General features: G+C 41.1%; 1 protein-coding gene across 9 annotated transcripts in view; it reads right to left on the bottom strand.

Annotated features, from left to right (window-relative positions):
* The window catches only part of LOC140559965 (histone deacetylase 4-like), a 92,773-nt gene that overhangs the window by 22,538 nt on the left and 51,344 nt on the right, over positions 1 to 18,891 (bottom strand). For all 9 annotated transcript variants that reach the window (XM_072683820.1, XM_072683823.1, XM_072683821.1 and 6 more), the window contains 5 exons: positions 12,513 to 12,641; positions 10,523 to 10,635; positions 10,206 to 10,322; positions 7,425 to 7,611; positions 2,336 to 2,523 (listed from right to left, as the gene is read on the bottom strand). In XM_072683820.1, the coding sequence (XP_072539921.1) occupies positions 2,336 to 2,523; positions 7,425 to 7,611; positions 10,206 to 10,322; positions 10,523 to 10,635; positions 12,513 to 12,641 (734 nt within the window). The remainder of the gene's footprint in view (positions 1 to 2,335; positions 2,524 to 7,424; positions 7,612 to 10,205; positions 10,323 to 10,522; positions 10,636 to 12,512; positions 12,642 to 18,891) is intronic.

The following is an 18,891-nucleotide window of genomic DNA, read 5'->3' as shown; positions in this document are numbered from 1 at the left end:
CGTCTGCATGAATACATATTGTTTTTTTAATGTACATCTGATACTTTTCTCCCAGAGTCATTTCCATTTCTAATTTGGCCAGTACCAGCACAATATGTCCTTTCTAAATATCAGTGTGCAATGTTTACCGGCCAATGTTATGAACTTCCTCTATGCAGTGTATCCTGCACTGTTAACCACATAAAACAAACCATTGGCAGAGCAAACTAGAGTGAGAGAGATGAATTCTGCCCACAGTCTACCTGAGACATTCCCCAGTGCTGACTCACTACAAACTAACTTTGGAACATACATCCTGCTCAACCAAACAAGGGTCACATTTTCTTTAGGTTACCATGGCATTGCTACAGTGTTGCAATCACAGAGGCTGGTAGGTTTTCCACCGTTATGGTGTCATATTTCCTGCACAAATTGATGGATTTAACAATGTAACAACAGAAATGTACAGATCCTTTAATAACAGTTTCCATGCATAATATTTATTTGGCCTTTAATGCTTCCCACAGCAGCTAAGAAATCATATTCTAACAGAAGACTCACTCTAACATTTTTAAGAAATAATCATACATTTCAAACATTTGTTTGGTTATTTATTTTGTTTTGTGTTTTTTTTTTTATTTGGACAAAGGGTACTGTAAATGGTACACTGTAAATAATGTAATATGAGTTGCTGAATGCCATTTCCTGAAAAAAAATAAACTTTTGAACACTGCTGCTCACAGAGACATTTAGTTGTTTCATGTATGACACAAATTACACAGGTCGTTTTAATTTGTGGCAAATGTTGCAAACCTCAACTGCTTATTTTTACTATAAGCTGTACACTGACAATACAAGACAACAATATTCACCATTTGTGTTAGACGCTGATGGAGTTTGGCCTCTGCCTATAACCCTTCTGTGTAGTGAACACACACTTACACACTAGTGAGCAAACACACACACACTGTCAGCTTGCTGAGTCTGGGTATGGACCCTCAAAAACCTCATCATTAATCATTAATAGCCTACTGCTCTAACTACTGAACCACCTGTTTTTAAAAGTGGTTATACATGATACATAATCACACTGCATTGTGTGTGGGATTACAGTACTAACAAAAGTTAAACAAAAAAAAGTTCAAAAAGTACTAAAAAAAGTTAACATTATATGAAACCAAAAAACGTGGTACTGAATTGCCACATCACAACTTTATAAACATCCTGTGGTAAAATTATGTTGCTCCACTTGCCCAAATAATACTAACCCTGCCCTAATAGTACAACTTATGTTACTGTAACTGCACATTTTATCACCTATGAATGGCAGTTAGTGTCTCATGTGCTCGAAACAAGAGCAGTGAATGAGAGCCGCGCAGGTGCGGATATGGCTGTAAAGTTAGTTTTAGTTACTTATAACGTTCCAACATGTTGTTGCTACTGAACTGGGAAAATTCCTACACTCAGTCAGCGCTCAAGTTGCTCACTGTGCCAAGGCAACTACGAAGGGTAAGTTACCACAGTCCCCTGCAGAACCTTCCACTTGAATTGTCACATCACTTCTATTTCAACAATGAAGAGTTTGGGACCAAAATGTCGGCTCTTTATTTTGAAAAAGGTGCTGTGGCACAAAATGACCTATTTTGTGTCATGTACCATTTCATGGGACCCTGCCTGATGAAGGACTCAAACCTTGCCCTCAGAGCCTTAAGATGTAGACCACAAGTTTTTAGATGTGAAAGGCCCAAGACCTCATGAACATGGCTTGTCATCATGGTAGCAATGCTAACACCGCAGTAGCAATGTTGGGCGCGATGCTAGCACCGCAGTAGCGATGTTAAGTCAACATGCTAAGGACTTTGACACACATATTAATGCCACAGTATGTCTTCGCACCACTTCCCTTAACAATAATATTTCAGCTTACCTAAGATTACATGTCCTCTAGGCAGTACTTATACTTGTTATTTTTACTAATATACTTGTTAGCTTTGTGGCAAAATGTAGTCCTCAGACCATCAGTACAAGAAAAACTAGTCAGTCAGTTAATCAGTCACTCACTTAGCCAGCCAGTAACCAAAAATGCCTTTTCTAAGCCAGCCCTCTAGCCAGTTATTATGCTGAAATCTGTGTTTCTACTTTGTGTACAGTAGACTATACTTACAGTATAGAACTGTATAAAACTGTGTTTGGAACAACATTCTGTACTTTGTATTTTTACAATTAGTCAGCCAAAAACTAATTGTGCGCCACTGATTCCTACTACTATGCATATTTCTACATGTCTTCTATGCTTCCATATGACTTGTATGCCCAGCACTCCATAGCATGTGAAGCCATAATCATGTGTTCTCACCTTGTTGATGTGGAGCTGTTGGAACTGCTGCTTATGTTTCTCCAGGAACTGCTGGTGCTGCTGCTGAACCACCAGCTGCTGAAGGGCCTGGTTGCTCTGGGGCAGAGGGGCAGACTGGGTGCGGCCCAGCGGACGGTGCTGCCTCAGCTTATGCAGGGCAGGAGACTGCAGAGGAAGGGCACTGATGCCTACGGACAGCAGAGTGGTGGGTGATGGATTAGAGAGGTGAGATACTGCTCATTAAAACTTGCAGCATGTGTAACGGATATATTTCTGAAGGATGCACAGTGTAATTGTTTTTGATATAGTACAAACCGGATTCCAAAAAAGTTGGGACACTAAACAAATTGTGAATAAAAACTGAATGCAATGATGTGGAAATGGCAAATGTCAATATTTTATTCTTAATAGAACATAGATGACAGATCAAAAGTTTAATCTGAGTAAATGTAACATTTTAAAGGAGAAATATGTTGATTCAAAATTTCATGGCGTCAACAAATCCCAAAAAAGTTGGGACAAGTGGCAATAAGTGGCTGGAAAAAGGAAATTGAGCATATAACGAACAGCTGGAAGACCAATTAGGTCAATTGACAACATGATTGGGTATAAAAAGAGCTTCTCAGAGTGTCAGTGTCTCTCTGAAGCCAAGATGGTAAGAGAATCACCAATTCCACCATTGTTGCGCAGAAAGATAGTGCAGCAATACCAGAATGGTGTTACCCACCATAGCAAAGACTTTTAAGTTATCATCATCAACAGTGCTTAACATCATCAAAAGATTCAGAGAATCTGGAACAATCGCTGTGCGTAAGGGTCAAGGCCGTAAAACTCTACTGGATGCTCGTGATCTCCGGGCCCTTAAACGTCACTGCACCTCAAACATGAATGCCACTGTCAAGGAAATAACAGAATGGGCTCAGGAATACTTCCAGAAATCATTGTCAGTGAACACAATCCACTGTGCCATCTGCCGTTGCCAGCTGAAACTCTACAGTGCAAAGACAAAGCCATTTCTAAGCAAGCTCCACAAGCTCAGACGTTTGCACTGGGCCAGGGGTCTTTTAAAATGGAGTGTGGCAAAATGGAAGACTGTTCTGTGGTCAGATGAGTCACAATTTGAAGTTCCTTATGGAACACTGGGATGACATGTCATCCGGACCAGAGAGGACAAGGATAACCCAAGTTGTTATCAATGCTCCGTTCAGAAGCCTGCATCACTGAAGGTATGGGGTTGCATGAGTGCTTGTGGCATGGGCAGCTTGCATGTCTGGAAAGGCACCGTTAATGCAGAGAACTATGTTCAGGTTCTAGAACAACATATGCTCCCATCTAGACGTCATCTCTTTCAGGGAAGACCCTGCATTTTTTAACAAGATAATGCCAGACCACATTCTGCAGCAATCACATCATCATGGCTACGTAGGAGAAGGATCCGGGTATTGAAATGGCCAGCCTGCAGTCCAGATCTTTCACCTATAGAGAACATTTGGCGCATCATAAAGAGGAAGGTGCGACAAAGAAGGCCCAAGACAATTGAACAGTTAGAGGCCTGTATTAGACATGAATGGGAGAGCATTCCTATTTCTAAACTTGAGAAACTGGTCTCCTCTGTCCCCAGACGTCTGTTGAGTGTTGCAAGAAGAAGGGGGGATGCCACACAGTGGTAAAAATGGCCTTGTCCCAACTTTTTTGGGATTTGTTGACGCCATGAAATTTTGAATCAACATATTTCTCCTTTAAAATGTTACATTTACTCAGATTAAACTTTTGATCTGTCATCTATGTTCTATTACGAATAAAATATTGACATTTGCCATCTCCACATCATTGCATTCAGTTTTTATTCACAATTTGTTTAGTGTCCCAACTTTTTTTTTATCCGGTTTGTATTTAATGTTGTTTTCATTCAAAAATGTTTTTTTTTTCTACAAAATGTTGTAATGTTTTTAAATGTTTGTGAAACTTTCATAAATGTTGACTGCACTTTTCTATTCAGCAAATAAACTTTATAAATATAAATATATAAATCTAAATATCTAGCATGGTAATATCTGGACCTGTCAGTGACTCTAAATCCGGTAGTGTTGCTGAAAGTTAGTGCAGTGACAAGCTACAGCCAAAGAGAGTGAAGTAATACAACATCAACAAGCATGGCTACAATGGTCACAGAAATAACTTAAATATAACAAATGTAATAATAAACAAAAATTCTATAACAAAAAAAACCCAAATGAAAATCTGACATTGATTTTGAACCATGCTTTAACCTTTTTTATTTTAAAAAGTAAACTCAATAAACCTGGCCTGGACAAAAATTATGGTACCCCTGAGAATAATGTGACCAAAGGGACATGTTAAATCAAGGTGTGTCTACTAATTAGCATCACAGGTGTCTACAATCTTGTAATCAGTCAGTGGGCCTATATATAGGGCTACAGGTAGTCACCGTGCTGTTTGGTGATATGGTGTGTACCACACTCAACTTGGACCAGAGGAAGTGAAGGAAAGAGAATTATAGACAAGCATGTTAAAGGTAAAGGTTATAAGTCAAGTCAGATTTATTTGTATAGCGCTTTTTATAACTGTTGTCGTCACAAAGCAGCTTTACATAATTAGTAATTAATAAAAGACATAGACAAAGAAGAAAGAAATAATGCAAGACATGAAGGATCAAAGACCCCCAATGAGCAAGCCAACGGCAACAGTGGCAAGGAAAAACTCCCTCAGAGCTGGAGGAAGAAACCTTGGGAGGAACCAAGACTCACAAGGGGGACCCATCCTCCTCTGGTCAGAACTATTTAAACATTAATGATAATTACCAAACCAGATACAACAGATAGTTAATAATGGTGATATTAATAGTGGCAGATAGTTACGAGTCCATTTAGGTTTTAACATGGTCATTAAACAGGTAGCAGTGGTAGAGGGATGAGACGCTGGTCTCATATGGGTGGTGGTGGGTGGGGGGCCTGCTGGTTGGACCGGTAAGTGGCAACTGGTTTGATGCAGGTAGAGGGGACCTCAGCGGGCAATTTTCCAGCAGGTCGGGCTGGGTGGTTATAAAACCATCTCCAAGCAGCTTGATGTTCCTGTGACTACAGTTGCACGTTATTCAGAAATGTAAGATCCATGGGACTGTAGCCAACCTGGACGTGGCCGCAGGAGGAATATTGATGGACATCAAGAATGGCTACGAGGAAAACATTGGACTATTCTGAAGTGGCCTTCTATGAGCATCTTTGGAAGAAGCAGAAACATGCCGTCTGGAAAAGCCACCCTTCAAACCTGAGACAACTGGAGCAGTTTGCTCATGAGAGGTACAGAAGTCTCACTGACAATTACAGGGATCGTTTGATTGCAGTGATTGCCTCAAAAGGTTGTGCAACAAAATATTAAGTTAAGGGTACCATAATTTTTGCCCAGGCCTGTTTCATGAGTTTATTTTTTTAAATAATTCTGTTGAAGCATAGTTCAAAATCAATGTTGGATTTTCATTTGTTAATTTTCACATAATTTTTGTTTATTATTACTTTTGTAAGATTCAAGTTATTTCTGTGACCATTGTGGGTTTCTCTTTCATTAACCGAGAGGTACCAACAATTTTGTCCACGTGTGTCTTGTGTCCACATGTCTTGTCTCCTGACACCGCAACAGTTATACTCTGTGTGAAAGTGTTTTCGTGTTTTGTAGAGCTAAAAGACTCTTTGCAGGCTCTTCCTGGTGAAAGATCATGTGGTTTGTGACCCTGCGTTGCTGACCACCACGATTAAAGGATTCCTGATTACAAGACAAGTTGTGTAGTGTGAAGAGTACAACAATCTGACGACTCTGAAAGTCATGTAGTGTATACATGGCATTACTTAAAATTTTAAGACATCGGTTTGTCTGTTTAAAAAAAACAACAACATTTGCAACCTTTTGAACAGGTTGTGTTTACAATTCAACCCAAATCTGAAGAATGCACACATACATAATATGTCATGCCTGATTGACAGCATGTGGACTAAATGATACATCAAGTTAGTTAGTTTAGTTACTAAACTCTTCAGAGCAACCTCCCTGAACCTTGTAAAAAATACTGCACCAAACATTCTGCCAAAACATTCACTGATCCCCTGATTTCCTCACCCAACCATGGACAGAAGAAGCAGTCGATGACTGGCTCAATGAATAGCCAAATTGGCAGCTGAAAATAGCACTGGGAAGACTAGGAACACTGTCCCGGGTCACTGCACCAATTTGGGGCTGTGCATTGTTCCCCCTGCCGGCTCCCATTCAGGGAATTAGAGATCCATTCTTTGGGGACTTATGAGAGCATGGCAGAGTGGGGCTGACTGGCATGCGGTGCTGGCGGGAAGACCGACTCCCCCACTGCTCCTCCCCTCGGCATGGCACATGGTGTTCCACGGCCAGAACTGCCTGTTGGGACCGCCTTGGAACACTGATCTAATTAACTAAAGGGTAGGAAGTGGTGGGGGTTAAGGGGAAAAACCCTCCACCACATAGAACAATGAAACAGAATAGCTTCCTGTAGCTGCCTGCATCAGATTTAAAACCTTGACGCTGGCCTACAAAGCCAAGAATGGACCATACAGACTTGATAGCAATGGTCAAAACCTGATCTGTACCAAGAGTTCTTTGAGCTTCAAGTACATCTCGGTTTGACCCACCATCCTTTAAGAAGCCCGGAAGACAAGTGGAAGACTTTTTTCTGTCCTCGCAAATAAGTGGTGGAACAAACTTCCCTTGGAAGCTTACTGTCTTCAAATGCCGAATGAAGACCGATCTCTTCCAAGAGTCTTCCAATTAAGTAAACCTTAAATGTTAATGGGTTGGTGTGTTTACACGTTTCCCTTACTACACTGTGACTATGTCATTTATCATATTGTCTACTGTCATCATTTATTTTTATTTCATTATGTTTAGCTAGGGATTTTCACGCGACGATCTGGGTTTTCTAAACAACCTTTTGAGCTAATGATACTTCTGGAACTATAATGTATGGCTTTTCCATTGAGGCAACAGAATCTTGCCTCTGTACCCATCAATTTGCGTTATTAAAACTGGACAATTCTGCCATACTCACCTGTAGCTAAAGGACTCGCTGTGGCTGACTGCTCCAGAAGGACCATGTGCTGCAGCAGGGCATTGTGGGAACTGGCTGAGTCAGAAGTACCCAGGTAAGAAGGCAGGTGAGAGGTGGCCAGGAACGGGGTGGTTATGGGTAAATTGGTCATGGACAGGTGGTCACTGTCCTGCTGGGTAGAGGTCACCTAGATAGCAAATTGAAACAATTAAAAAAAAAAAATATATATATATATATATATATATAACAAAGTCACTGGAAATTACCCAATAAGGACAGTCAGTTATAAGCCCAAGTGAACCGGGGAGCTAGATGTTCAAAAACTGCATTCCAAACTAACAAGATCCCATAATAGTTATCAGCTATTAAGGCTACATTTTGCCAATATGCACTGGGTTTATTAGGCACACATACTTTGTATTTTTCTGTCACTTTGTCTACATATTATATATTTACCACATAGTCTGCATATACAGTTACTGACTGTAGTTCATCTGCTGTTATGCATAGTCAATACATTTAAGAATAGTCCACCTATATTTTTGCCACCTCCCAAATATATGGTCAGTGGCAATCCAACAATGGTTAATTTTTTGGAATGACAAAGTGGGGAAAAAAATAAAAGTTGTGTAGCAATACTTGGCTGCAGTCCATAATTGTATACCTGCAAAGTGCATCAGTGTAGTATCTTTACCTGATGATATGCCAAGTGAGCGTATGCATAACATAAGTATAAGTAAAGTATAGTATAAGTATAAGTATACTTATAAGTATAAGTGTCGCCGATGACACTCAACTCATGCTCTCTTTCCCACCATCTGACACACAGGTTTCTGCCCGCATCTCAGCATGCCTCGCCGAAGTCTCTTCTTGGATGGCGGCTCACCACCTCAAACTCAACCCCAGCAAGACGGAGCTGCTGTACATCCTGGGAACTGCTGGACCAAAAAACGATCTTGCCATCACCTTTGAGAACTCACTGGTCACTCCTTCTACAGAAGCTCGAAGCCTTGGTGTAGTGATGGATGATCAGTTATCGTTCTCAAGTCATGTTGTAAACGTAACTCGGTCCTGCAGATTTCTTCTGTACAACATCCGGAGAATTCGACCCTTCCTCTCTAGAGAGCTCGCCCAGGTGCTTGTTCAGTCTCTCGTCAATTCCAGACTTGACTACTGCAATTCTCTTCTGGCTGGTCTCCCTCTGCGCACCATCAGGCCCCTGCAACTCATCCAGAATGCAGCGGCACGGGTTGTCTTCAATGTCCCAAAATTTAGCCATGTCACTCCACTGCTGCGTTCTCTCCACTGGCTTCCTGTAGCTGCCCGCATCAGATTTAAAACCCTGACACTGGCCTACAAAGCCAAGAACGGACCTGCCCCTCCGTATCTGATGGCAATGGTCAAAAGCCGATCCGCACCAAGAGCCCTTCGAGCTTCAAGTACGGCTCGGCTCGACCCGCCATCCCTTAAAATCCGCGGAAGACAAGCGTCCAGGCTTTTTTCTGTCCTGGCACCAAAGTGGTGGAACGAGCTGCCCCTGGGTGTCCGAACGGCCCAGTCGCTCGCTGTCTTCAAACGCAAACTGAAGACCCACCTCTTCAGAGAGTACTTGGAGGAATAGTTCTATGGTCACCTTATTGTATTGTGTTTAGCAATGTCTAAAGCTTAGAGGTATCTTTTGAATTATTAGTCTATTCTAACTAGCTAAGGCTCTTCTTGGGTAAATAGCAAAGCACTTTGTAAGTCGCTCTGGATAAGAGCGTCTGCTAAATGCCGTTAATGTAAATGTAATGTAAAGGGAATGTTTAGCAACAGAAAAAGTAATTAACTTAATTTATCACTTACCCCGAATGCAGTCAATCAGCTGAGATATGTTTGGTAGTTTGTTAATTGTGCTTTTCTAGTTTAGAACAGGAAAAGGTAGGCTGTCATTGGTAACAAACATTGGTCTTAGATTGTTACCAATCTCATTTCACCAAACACATGCTCACTCTGCATCCAAATATTTACTTGTTTTAGGCAGAAAACAACATTACTATTAAAAACATTGGTTACTTACTTAGTCTATAAACACAACAACCTCTCAGAGCCGAATGATGGGTCAACCATAGTGGTTAACTGGGACCACTTTTACCTTAGCACAACTTTTTATTATTCTAATATTCCAATATCCAATTTTCATTTTAAATGTTCAATGACAATCCACACAATGTATTTTTTTTTTTTTACTTTTGACATGCATTTACCAAGATGAGACTGGTGACAGCGTTTGTTCTGGGGCAGTGGTGGCTCAGCGGTTAGAGCGCTGGGCTATCGATAACAGGGTTATGGGTTTGATTCCCAGGCTCGGCAAGCTGCCACTGTTGGGCCCTTGAGCAAGGCCCTTTACCCTCTCTGCTCTCCGGGCGCTGGAGTTGGCTGCCCACTGCTCTGGGTGTGTGTGTACTCCCTAACCCTAGATCACTAGTGTGTGTGTGCGGAGGACACATTTCGCTGTGCAGTACACAGTACAGTGACAAATCCTTTTTTTTTTTTTTTTTTTTTTTTAGCAATGTTAGCCAAGCATATCTTGTGTATACCGAACATGCAGACATCAGTTTTCAGCCATGTCTTGGTTAATAAACTGCAACTGGGGTAATTGATAGATTATGTTCATGTGAATGTTAACCTTTTAGTTTAAATGTTGATCTTTAATAAACAACACAATGTATGTTTTGCTGAGGAATCAGGTAAGAAAGAGAGATAGAAGAAGAGTGATGGAAGACTGAAGGAGTAACTCACATTATTAGTAGCGGTGGCTGGCAGGCCCAAAGTGATGTTGGGTAGCGAGGGAGAGGTATATAGAGACAGCTGATTCACTGAGCCATCTCGTCCAGCAAGCCTGTTAGTTAGAGACGGCTGGAGCAAATACACACAGACATCAGACATATGCACATGCATGCGCGCGCGCACACACACACACACACACACACTAACAAGTAAAACTAACAAGTAAAACTAACAAAAAAAATAAAAAAATTAAAACATTTGTGCAGGCTTTCCACAGTAGTGTGTACACACAGTTGCTTAAGTGTCCACAAGTGCTGAAGTATCTTTACCTCTGCTGAGCTGCTGGAGACAGCCACACTGATGCCATTCTCACACAAGTTGCTGTGTGAGCTGTTGTTGGGGGAGCTTGGGCCTGATCCTGGAGCACTGCTACATGCAGAGTCTGGACAACAAGAATACAGAACACAAATACATTACAGAACTGAGATGGTGTGTAATGCACTGAATCCACAAATTATAAAGACTTAGAGCAGTAAGTGTTAGGCTGTAAAAAGTGCGTAACAGAAGTGTTACACAACCATTCAAATGTTTGGAATGTTTTCAGCAATATAAAGTCATTGCCTTTGAGGAACGTATATCAAATTATTTTAATACACTATACCAGGGTGAGTTTACATGTTTCAATTCATGTATATAAATTAATTAATTGTATCTATTAATATGCTAAGGGATTTCCAACTTTTGAATGCTAGTATATGTTAATCACTTTCTGGTCACTTTATCAGAAACACCTTAGGTCTAACTTGCTAATTAACAATTAGATGCTGTAGCCCATCTGTGGATGCACAACTAAAGTGGAACTACTACATTGCACAAAGTGGATCAAATAATGAAGCAGGGAAAATACCTTAGAATTCTTCAGCATAACCTCAAACCATCAGTTAGAAAAGTGACATGTGGACACAACTGGCTGTTACAACAAGACAATACAAATGTGATGTGGAAATAATAAAGAAGGCTAAAGCTGAGCTTTTGGAAAAGCCTTCCCGAAGTCCTGACCTCAACACAATATTGAAAATATGTGAACTGAGCTTAAGAGTCAGATTTCCCAAGTGAAGTGGTCAAAACTAGCTTCATGGTTGAATTGTCTTGTATCAAAGAAAGCCTACAGTCATTGTAAGGTACTTCCATTTGAACCAATGAAATGAAGCCTAAGACATGACCAGTCTCCGCTCAACATCAACGGCTCCTCTGTGGAGATTGTTAGGAGCACCAAGTTCCTTGGTGTTCACCTAGCGGAGAACCTCACCTGGTCCCTGAACACCAGCTCTACAGCCAAGAAAGCCCAGCAGCGTCTCTACTTCCTCTGGAAGCTGAGAAAGGCCCGTCTCCCTCCACCCATCCTCACCCTCTTCTATAGAGGGACCATAGAGAGCATCCTAAGCAGTTGCATCACTGCCTGGTTTGGGACCTGCACAGCCTCTGACTGCAAGACCCTCCAACGCATTGTGAGGACAGCTGAGAGGATCATCGGAGTCTCTCTCCCCTCCGTCATTGACATTTACACTGCCCACTGCATCCGCAAAGCAACCAGCATTGTGGATGACTCCACCCACCCTTCATACAGACTGTTCTCCCTCCTGCCATCAGGAAGAAGGTACTGCAGCATCCGGTCCAACACGACCAGACTCTGCAATAGCTTCTTCCCCCAAGCCATCAGACTTCTCAACTCAACTCAACTTCTGAACTGATGTCTTTTCTGTTACATGCGCACACACTCTCTCTCTCTCTCTCCAACCATTTACCCCAGATAAAAAAGAAAGATAGATAGATCACTTTATTTATCCCACGGGGAAAGTCAGTTTTTACAGCAGCAAAATCAAACAAGAGATGGGAAGCATTTTTGCACAAAGCATTTGCACTAATAACCTTACTAACTCACTGGAGTCAATATTTATTACACACTGCCTAATTTGTACACTACCCCCAATTATTTATTATTCTCTGTCTGTACTGTGTTGTGTTGTCTGTGCGCACTTTGTGTTGCACTTGTGTTTTGTATGCACTGTCTATGTTGCACCATGGTCCTGGAGGAATGTTGTTTCGTTTCACTGTGTACTCTGTATGTAGTTGAAATGACAATAAAACCCACTTGACTTGACTTGATCAGACCACAGCTCAAGAACAAAGGTGGAAGTGAGAATACTGATGTGGTAAGATGATGTGCTATATCAAACGCAAGACCACAAAAGAAGCACTATAGGTCCCAAATACATATAAAAACATGCATGAGTCTAGCACTGTGTGTTGAGACAATACCTGCCATGTCGAGAGAGCGTTTCTTGGTGGTGCTGATGGGGTTGTCTCTCCTGCGTAACAGTGGACTGCTCCGCCTCTCTGTGACCTTCTGCTTCAGACGAGAGCGCACCTTCAGGTTTGGTTCTGACGCTATTCAGAGAGAAGAGATTTACCAATTTACAAGGGCAAAATTAGCTACAGTAAAATTGCTCCTGTTATTCCATGTCACAGCATTGGTGCGTTTCATGATGGGAGGGAAAATGACATGCTTCTGCTAGGACCATTTGTTGGTGCCTGGTCAACCCATGTTGGGGTGGATAGAGGTTGTGGGTCGTTCTGTACAAAATAAACTTGGACGCAGTCCTTAAAATAGTTTATAATTCATTTTTAAGTAGGTTTATTACACTCAGCACAGTGCAGAAATGCTAATGACATGGCTCTAGGCTTTATCAATGGCTAAATGAGTCTTGTTATCCATTAAGATAATTCAAGTAGAGATTTCATTTAGACAACATGCGTTAGATAGTCAATGTTGAATGAGGAAACATTCTTTTCATTGTAAAAGTTTCTTGACATGTTTCTATAATGGGCCTGCTAATAAAGTATGATATTTTTAAAAGACAACATTATTAAAAGACTGGAAATTGTCCCAGTCATTTAGAGAACACTATTTTACTATATTGCTTCCTGTAAAATATACTGACTTTTTAACAGTGCTAGGGTAACACAGTACAGAGCTAATGAATTTCTATACGCTTCCCAACACTCTGCTTTCATTCAAAACATAAAAACCTGCTTAACATAGTAATTTCCTTTCAAAATGCGTACAGGCAAAACTTGAAAAAACTCAACATTATTGAAACTCATACATACTCGCAAGCTAGTTATTCATTTGAAGTAACCTCAAGCGAATCATATAAAGTTGTATGCCAAAAAACACATTACATAAGCCAAAAACACAAGTTACACCAAAAACCACCAAAACATTATTTGTGACAGAATGTCTTATTAATAAATTATTTACATTTTATTTAATGCTAGAAAGTAAGCCATCCATCTAGCTAATGGTAAAAATGTTACAAGCACAACAGACTAGATAATGTCAATAAACACACATATTGGAATAAAGAACATAATAAGCTGAGAGATAATTGGTACAATGCCTCCTGAGATTTCTGATTGGCTGTAGTTTTGACATTTCGGCATTCCAGCAGATATGAAAATTGGGTGTAGAAATACAGTGGGGGAAAAAAAGTATTTAGTCAGTCACCAATTGTGCAAGTTCTCCCACTTAAAAAGATGAGAGAGGCCTGTAATTGACAAGAAAAAAAAAATTCTGAAAATCACATTGTCTGATTTTTAAAGAATTTATTTGATCCGATTATTGCTCCCACAGTAGATTTCTTCACACCAAGCTGCTTGCCTATTGCAGATTCAGTCTTCCCAGCCTGGTGCAGGTCTACAATTTTGTTTCTGGTGTCCTTTGACAGCTCTTTGGTCTTCACCATAGTGGCGTTTGGAGTGTGACTGTTTGAGGTTGTGGGCAGGTGTCTTTTATACTGTTAACGAGTTCAAACAGGTGCCATTAATACAGGTAATGAGTGGAGGACAGAGAAGCCTCTTAAAGAAGAAGTTACAGATCTGTGACAGCAAGAAATCATGCTTGTTTGTAGGTGACCAAATACTTATTTTCCACCATTATTTGCAAATAAATTGAAAATGTGATTTTCAGAATTTTTTTTCTTATTTTGTCTCTCATAGTTGAGGTCTACCTATGATGTCAATTACAGGCCTCTCTCATTTTTTTAAGGGGGAGAACTTGCACAATTGGTGACTGACTAAATGCTTTTTTTTCCCCCACTGTAGCTCACTCCACTTGTGCTCGAGTGTGCACAAAATGAATGCTGTCCATCAAAAACAGACACTTTGAGAGACTATGATGCTGTTGAAACGTATAACACTGGAGAGCAGCACATCACTGTCAGACTCTACACCCGCTACACAAACCAGGTCTTGTGATCTCAGCCTTCTGTGCCAGGGTCTGCAGAAGGGGAGCTTGACACGCAACAACTTGGCTAAAAGCTTACCAGGCAACAAACTCTTTAGCTAGCACACTGCACAGAAAAGACATTGAAAAGACAGCTACACTATCTGGTAAGAATTACAAAAAAATAATTCTTGTTAAAGAAAGCTAGTGGAGGCTGTGCTATGGGGCTCATGTGAGCAGTTGTGGTGCTGTAGACCAGCCAATAACAGCAGAGCTTATTATTTATTTTTTTTACAAGCCCACCATTAAAAAGAAATTCAGTATGTTTCAATCTGAGACAAAATAACAGGGTTGTAAATGGGCGTCTAAACCACATTTGGGCATCCCCCCCACCAAAGTCACATACATACTACTACTCCTACTACTTACAAAGGACAAAGACAAGAACAAATTATAATACTCAATAAATGCATTCTATGTCACCTTTACTATTTCCAGACACTCATCTCGATCATGCAGCTTGATTTGCTGCTAAAAAATGGCAGATCTATCATAAAGACGTACTCTTTTGTAAGGAGGAGCTTCATTGCTCTGATTGTAAAGCATTTTTAATTTGGTCCAACTAGTCCAGTTTCTCTTCTCTCTTTTTTCACATCTTCCCTTACCATGGCCCTGGTTGAGTGTAACGTGGGAACAGTGCAAGGCTGTGACCACCACAATGCTAGATGTGTGAGGACCGGGGGCTGGGGCAGGGTAGGGCACCCATTCAGCCCTGCCCTCCGCGAGAGGTCATTGACCTCAGAGTTGGCTCCCACCCACTTATGCATGTTGGATGAAAGAGTCTGTCCAGCTATGTGTGGTCTGCCCCATTCACACAACCCCATCATGAATGGGCACTGGTACAAGTAGTACAGGACAGAATTGCTCCATTAATCCTTTCATGCAGCAGAGAGTGAATGCGGCACACAGAGGCTTTGTAATAGGCCTCATTCATTCGCATGCTGCTTAACAGTCATAATCAGCGGATTGAGCCATCGCTGAATACTAGGACAGAGATGATGGTGTTTTAGTCCTTGGTACAGCAGTACAAAATTCTGATTATTTTGTTACAAATTTACAATGATGATACAACTTTAACATTAGTGGCCACCTCTATCTTTGGAAGACTGAGTTTGATACCCGGGTGATGCACTGCAGTGACTGAGCAGGGACTCATTCTCTCTGGATGGGTAGGATGGTCCTCCCTTTCCCTGATCATTCAGTACAATGCTGGGCATTTGCTAGCTGATGTAGTAAGAGTGACAGTCAGTGTTCTTCTCCAAGCTTGTTTAGGTGTTCATTGCTAGCCTCTACCCTCGCTGTTTTGGTGGCATCATGTGACAGGGGGAACCTAGAATAGTCCACAACCAGAAATATCTAGCCAACAGTGTCCTGTGGGCAGCGTCCTGGGACCACACTAAACACACACTAACACACCACAACCATGTCAGTTTCACTGCATTGCCAGATGTCAAAAAAAAACAACAACAAAAAAAAACAACTAAGATAAGATTTTTCAGAGAAAACCTAACATGACAACCATTTGTGTCCAACACAAATGGAGTTTGGCCTCTGCCTTTAACCCATCTGTGTAGTGAACACACACATACAGTGGGGCAGAAAAGATGACAGAGGTCTGTAATTTTCATCATAGGTACACTTCAACTATTAGAGACAAAATGAGAAAAAAATATCAAAAGAAATTTAAAAAACAATAAATTTAAAGAATTTATTTGTAAATTATGGTGGAAAATAAGTATTTGGTCACCCACAAACAAGCAAGATTTCTGGCTCTCACAGACCTGTAACTTCTTTTTAAAGAAGCTCTTCTGTCCTCCACTCATTACCTGTATTAATGGGACCTGTTTGACCTTGTTATCTGTATAAAAACACCTGTCCACAGCCTTAAACAGTCAGACTCCAAACTTAACCATGGCCAAGACCAAAGACCTGTCAAAGGACACAGGAAAAAAAATGGTAGACCTGCACCAGGCTGGAAAGAGTGAATCTACAACAGGCAAGCAGCTTGGTGTGAATAAATCAACTGTAGGAGCAATTGTAAAAAAAATACAAGACATACAAGACCATTGATAATATCCTTCGATCTGGGGCCCCACCCAAGATCTCATCCCGTAGGGTCAAAATGATCATGAGAACAGTGAACAAAAATCACATAACTACACAGAGGGACCTGATGAATGACCTGCAGAGCGCTGGGAGTAACAAAGTAACAAAGGCTACCATCAGTAACACATTACGCCGAGAGGGACTCAAATCTTGCAGTGCCAGGCGTGTCCCCCTGCTTAAGCCAGTACATGTCCAGGCCCGTCTGAAGTTTCCAAGAGAGCATATGGATGATCCAGTAGAGGACTGGGAGAATATCATGTGGTCAGATAAAACCAAAATAGAACTTTTTGTAAAAACTCAACTCGTTGTGTTTGGAGGAAGAAGAATGTTGAGTTGCATCCAAAGAACACCATACCTACTGTGAAGCATGGGGGTGGAAACATCATGCTTTGGGTGCTGTTTTTCTCCAATGGTGACAGGACGACTGATTTGTGTTAATGGAAGAATGAATGGGCCATGTATCGTGAGACTTTAAGCCAAAACCTTCTTCCATCAGTGGGAGCATTGAAGATGAAACGTGGCTGGGTCTTCCAGAATGACAATGATCCCTAAAACACCGCTCGGGCAACTAAGGAGTGTCTCTGTAAAAGCATGTCAAGGTCCTGGAGTGGCCTAGCCAGTCTCCAGACCTCAACCCAATATAAAAATAGTGGAGGGAGTTGAAAGTCCGTGTTGCCCAGCGACAGCCCCAAAATGTCACTGCTCTAGAGGAGATCTGCATGGAGGAATGGGCCAAAATACCAGCTACAGTGTGTGCAAACCTGGTGAAGACTTACATGAAACGTTTGACCTCTGTCATTTACAACAAAGGTTATGTGACAAAGTATTGAGTTGAACTTTTGTTATTAACCAAATACTTATTTTCCACCATATTTTACAAACAAATTCTTTAAAAATCCTACAATGTGATTTCCTGGATTTTTTTTCTCATTTTGTCTTTCATAGTTGAAGTGTACCTAATCACTTTTTTGCCCCACTGTACACACTAGTGATCAAACACACACACAGTGACCGTGAGCACACAAGCCCGGAGCAGTGGGTAGCCATTGCTGTGGAACCCAGGGAGCAGTGAGGGTGAAAGGCCTTGCTCAAGGGCCCAAACAGTGGCAGCCCGGGTATCGAACCTACAACCTTGTCATCAATACTCCGGTGCTCTAACCATTAAGCCACCACTGCCCCAACCCAGAGCAAGACTAAGACATCTGGAATAATGTGCTTTGGACAAATAACCCCAAAGTTGAATTATTTGGAGAAGAGAGAATGTTTGGCGTAAATCAGACACAGTATTTAAGCACAAAAACCCATATAAACTGTTAAAATGTCATGGTTTTGGACTGCTTTTCTGCAGTAGGTCCTGGAGAGCTCTCCATCATAGAATCCACTAGGATTTTTTTATCGCATCAGAGAGCGCTTGAGGGAAATGTGAGAACATCTGTCTAGAAACTACAAATGAGACATCACACAGCTGAAGGAATTCTGTATGGAGGAGTGGGAAAAAACTTTCTCCCAGTTGATGTCAGAGACTGAAAGACATCCAACTAAACATCCAACTAAAGTTATTTTAGGGGGAAATGCCAGCTATAGGGAGGATGACTTTTTCCTCACAAGAAAATTACATCTCTATTATTTCTAGTAATTACATTTTACAGTTTGATTGTTTGTTATATTACCAACATTTCGTAGTATTGTTCATAAAATAAAATAAGATCATTTCAATTTGTTTGTGAATATTTTAGAAGACAAAGCTTTTTATGGAGTGTCCTACCTTTTTCACATGATTTTATACACTGGCATAAGTATAATAAAGAAAAGCAGTGATCAGAAAAATCATGTTTCAACTGAAGACTATAATTACAGTGTAATGTATAGATGCAGGGAGTGCATTAGTGTGTCAGGCTGCATTTTTGTGAGTCTGTGTGCAGAGAACCTTTTGCATTTGTGCGGCCATGAGAGAAAAGAATGCTTCGTTGATTCATTTGCCCATTACTGGAAGTGACGCTCGCATGGCATGGAACAGGCATTAAATAAAGGCTCTCCTAACTAACGGGACGTCATTAACATAAGCAAATCCCACAAACTTGTCACTGCTGTAGAGGAAAAAGGCTGGGAGAAATGAATTAGGTTATTGAGGAGGGCTCCTGCTCCTGGTGGAGACAACCGATAGTTTCCACTCACCTACAGCACAGCGCAGTTTCACTTTATCTGTGGCATGATCCGGAATCCATCAGAGCTGCAAACAGGGCAGCT

This window comes from Salminus brasiliensis, chromosome 7, assembly GCF_030463535.1.
Source record: "Salminus brasiliensis chromosome 7, fSalBra1.hap2, whole genome shotgun sequence".
NCBI classification, from domain to species: Eukaryota; Metazoa; Chordata; class Actinopteri; order Characiformes; family Bryconidae; genus Salminus; species Salminus brasiliensis.
Note: the sequence above shows the minus strand (reverse complement) of the source record. Positions and strands in the feature narration are given on the sequence as shown.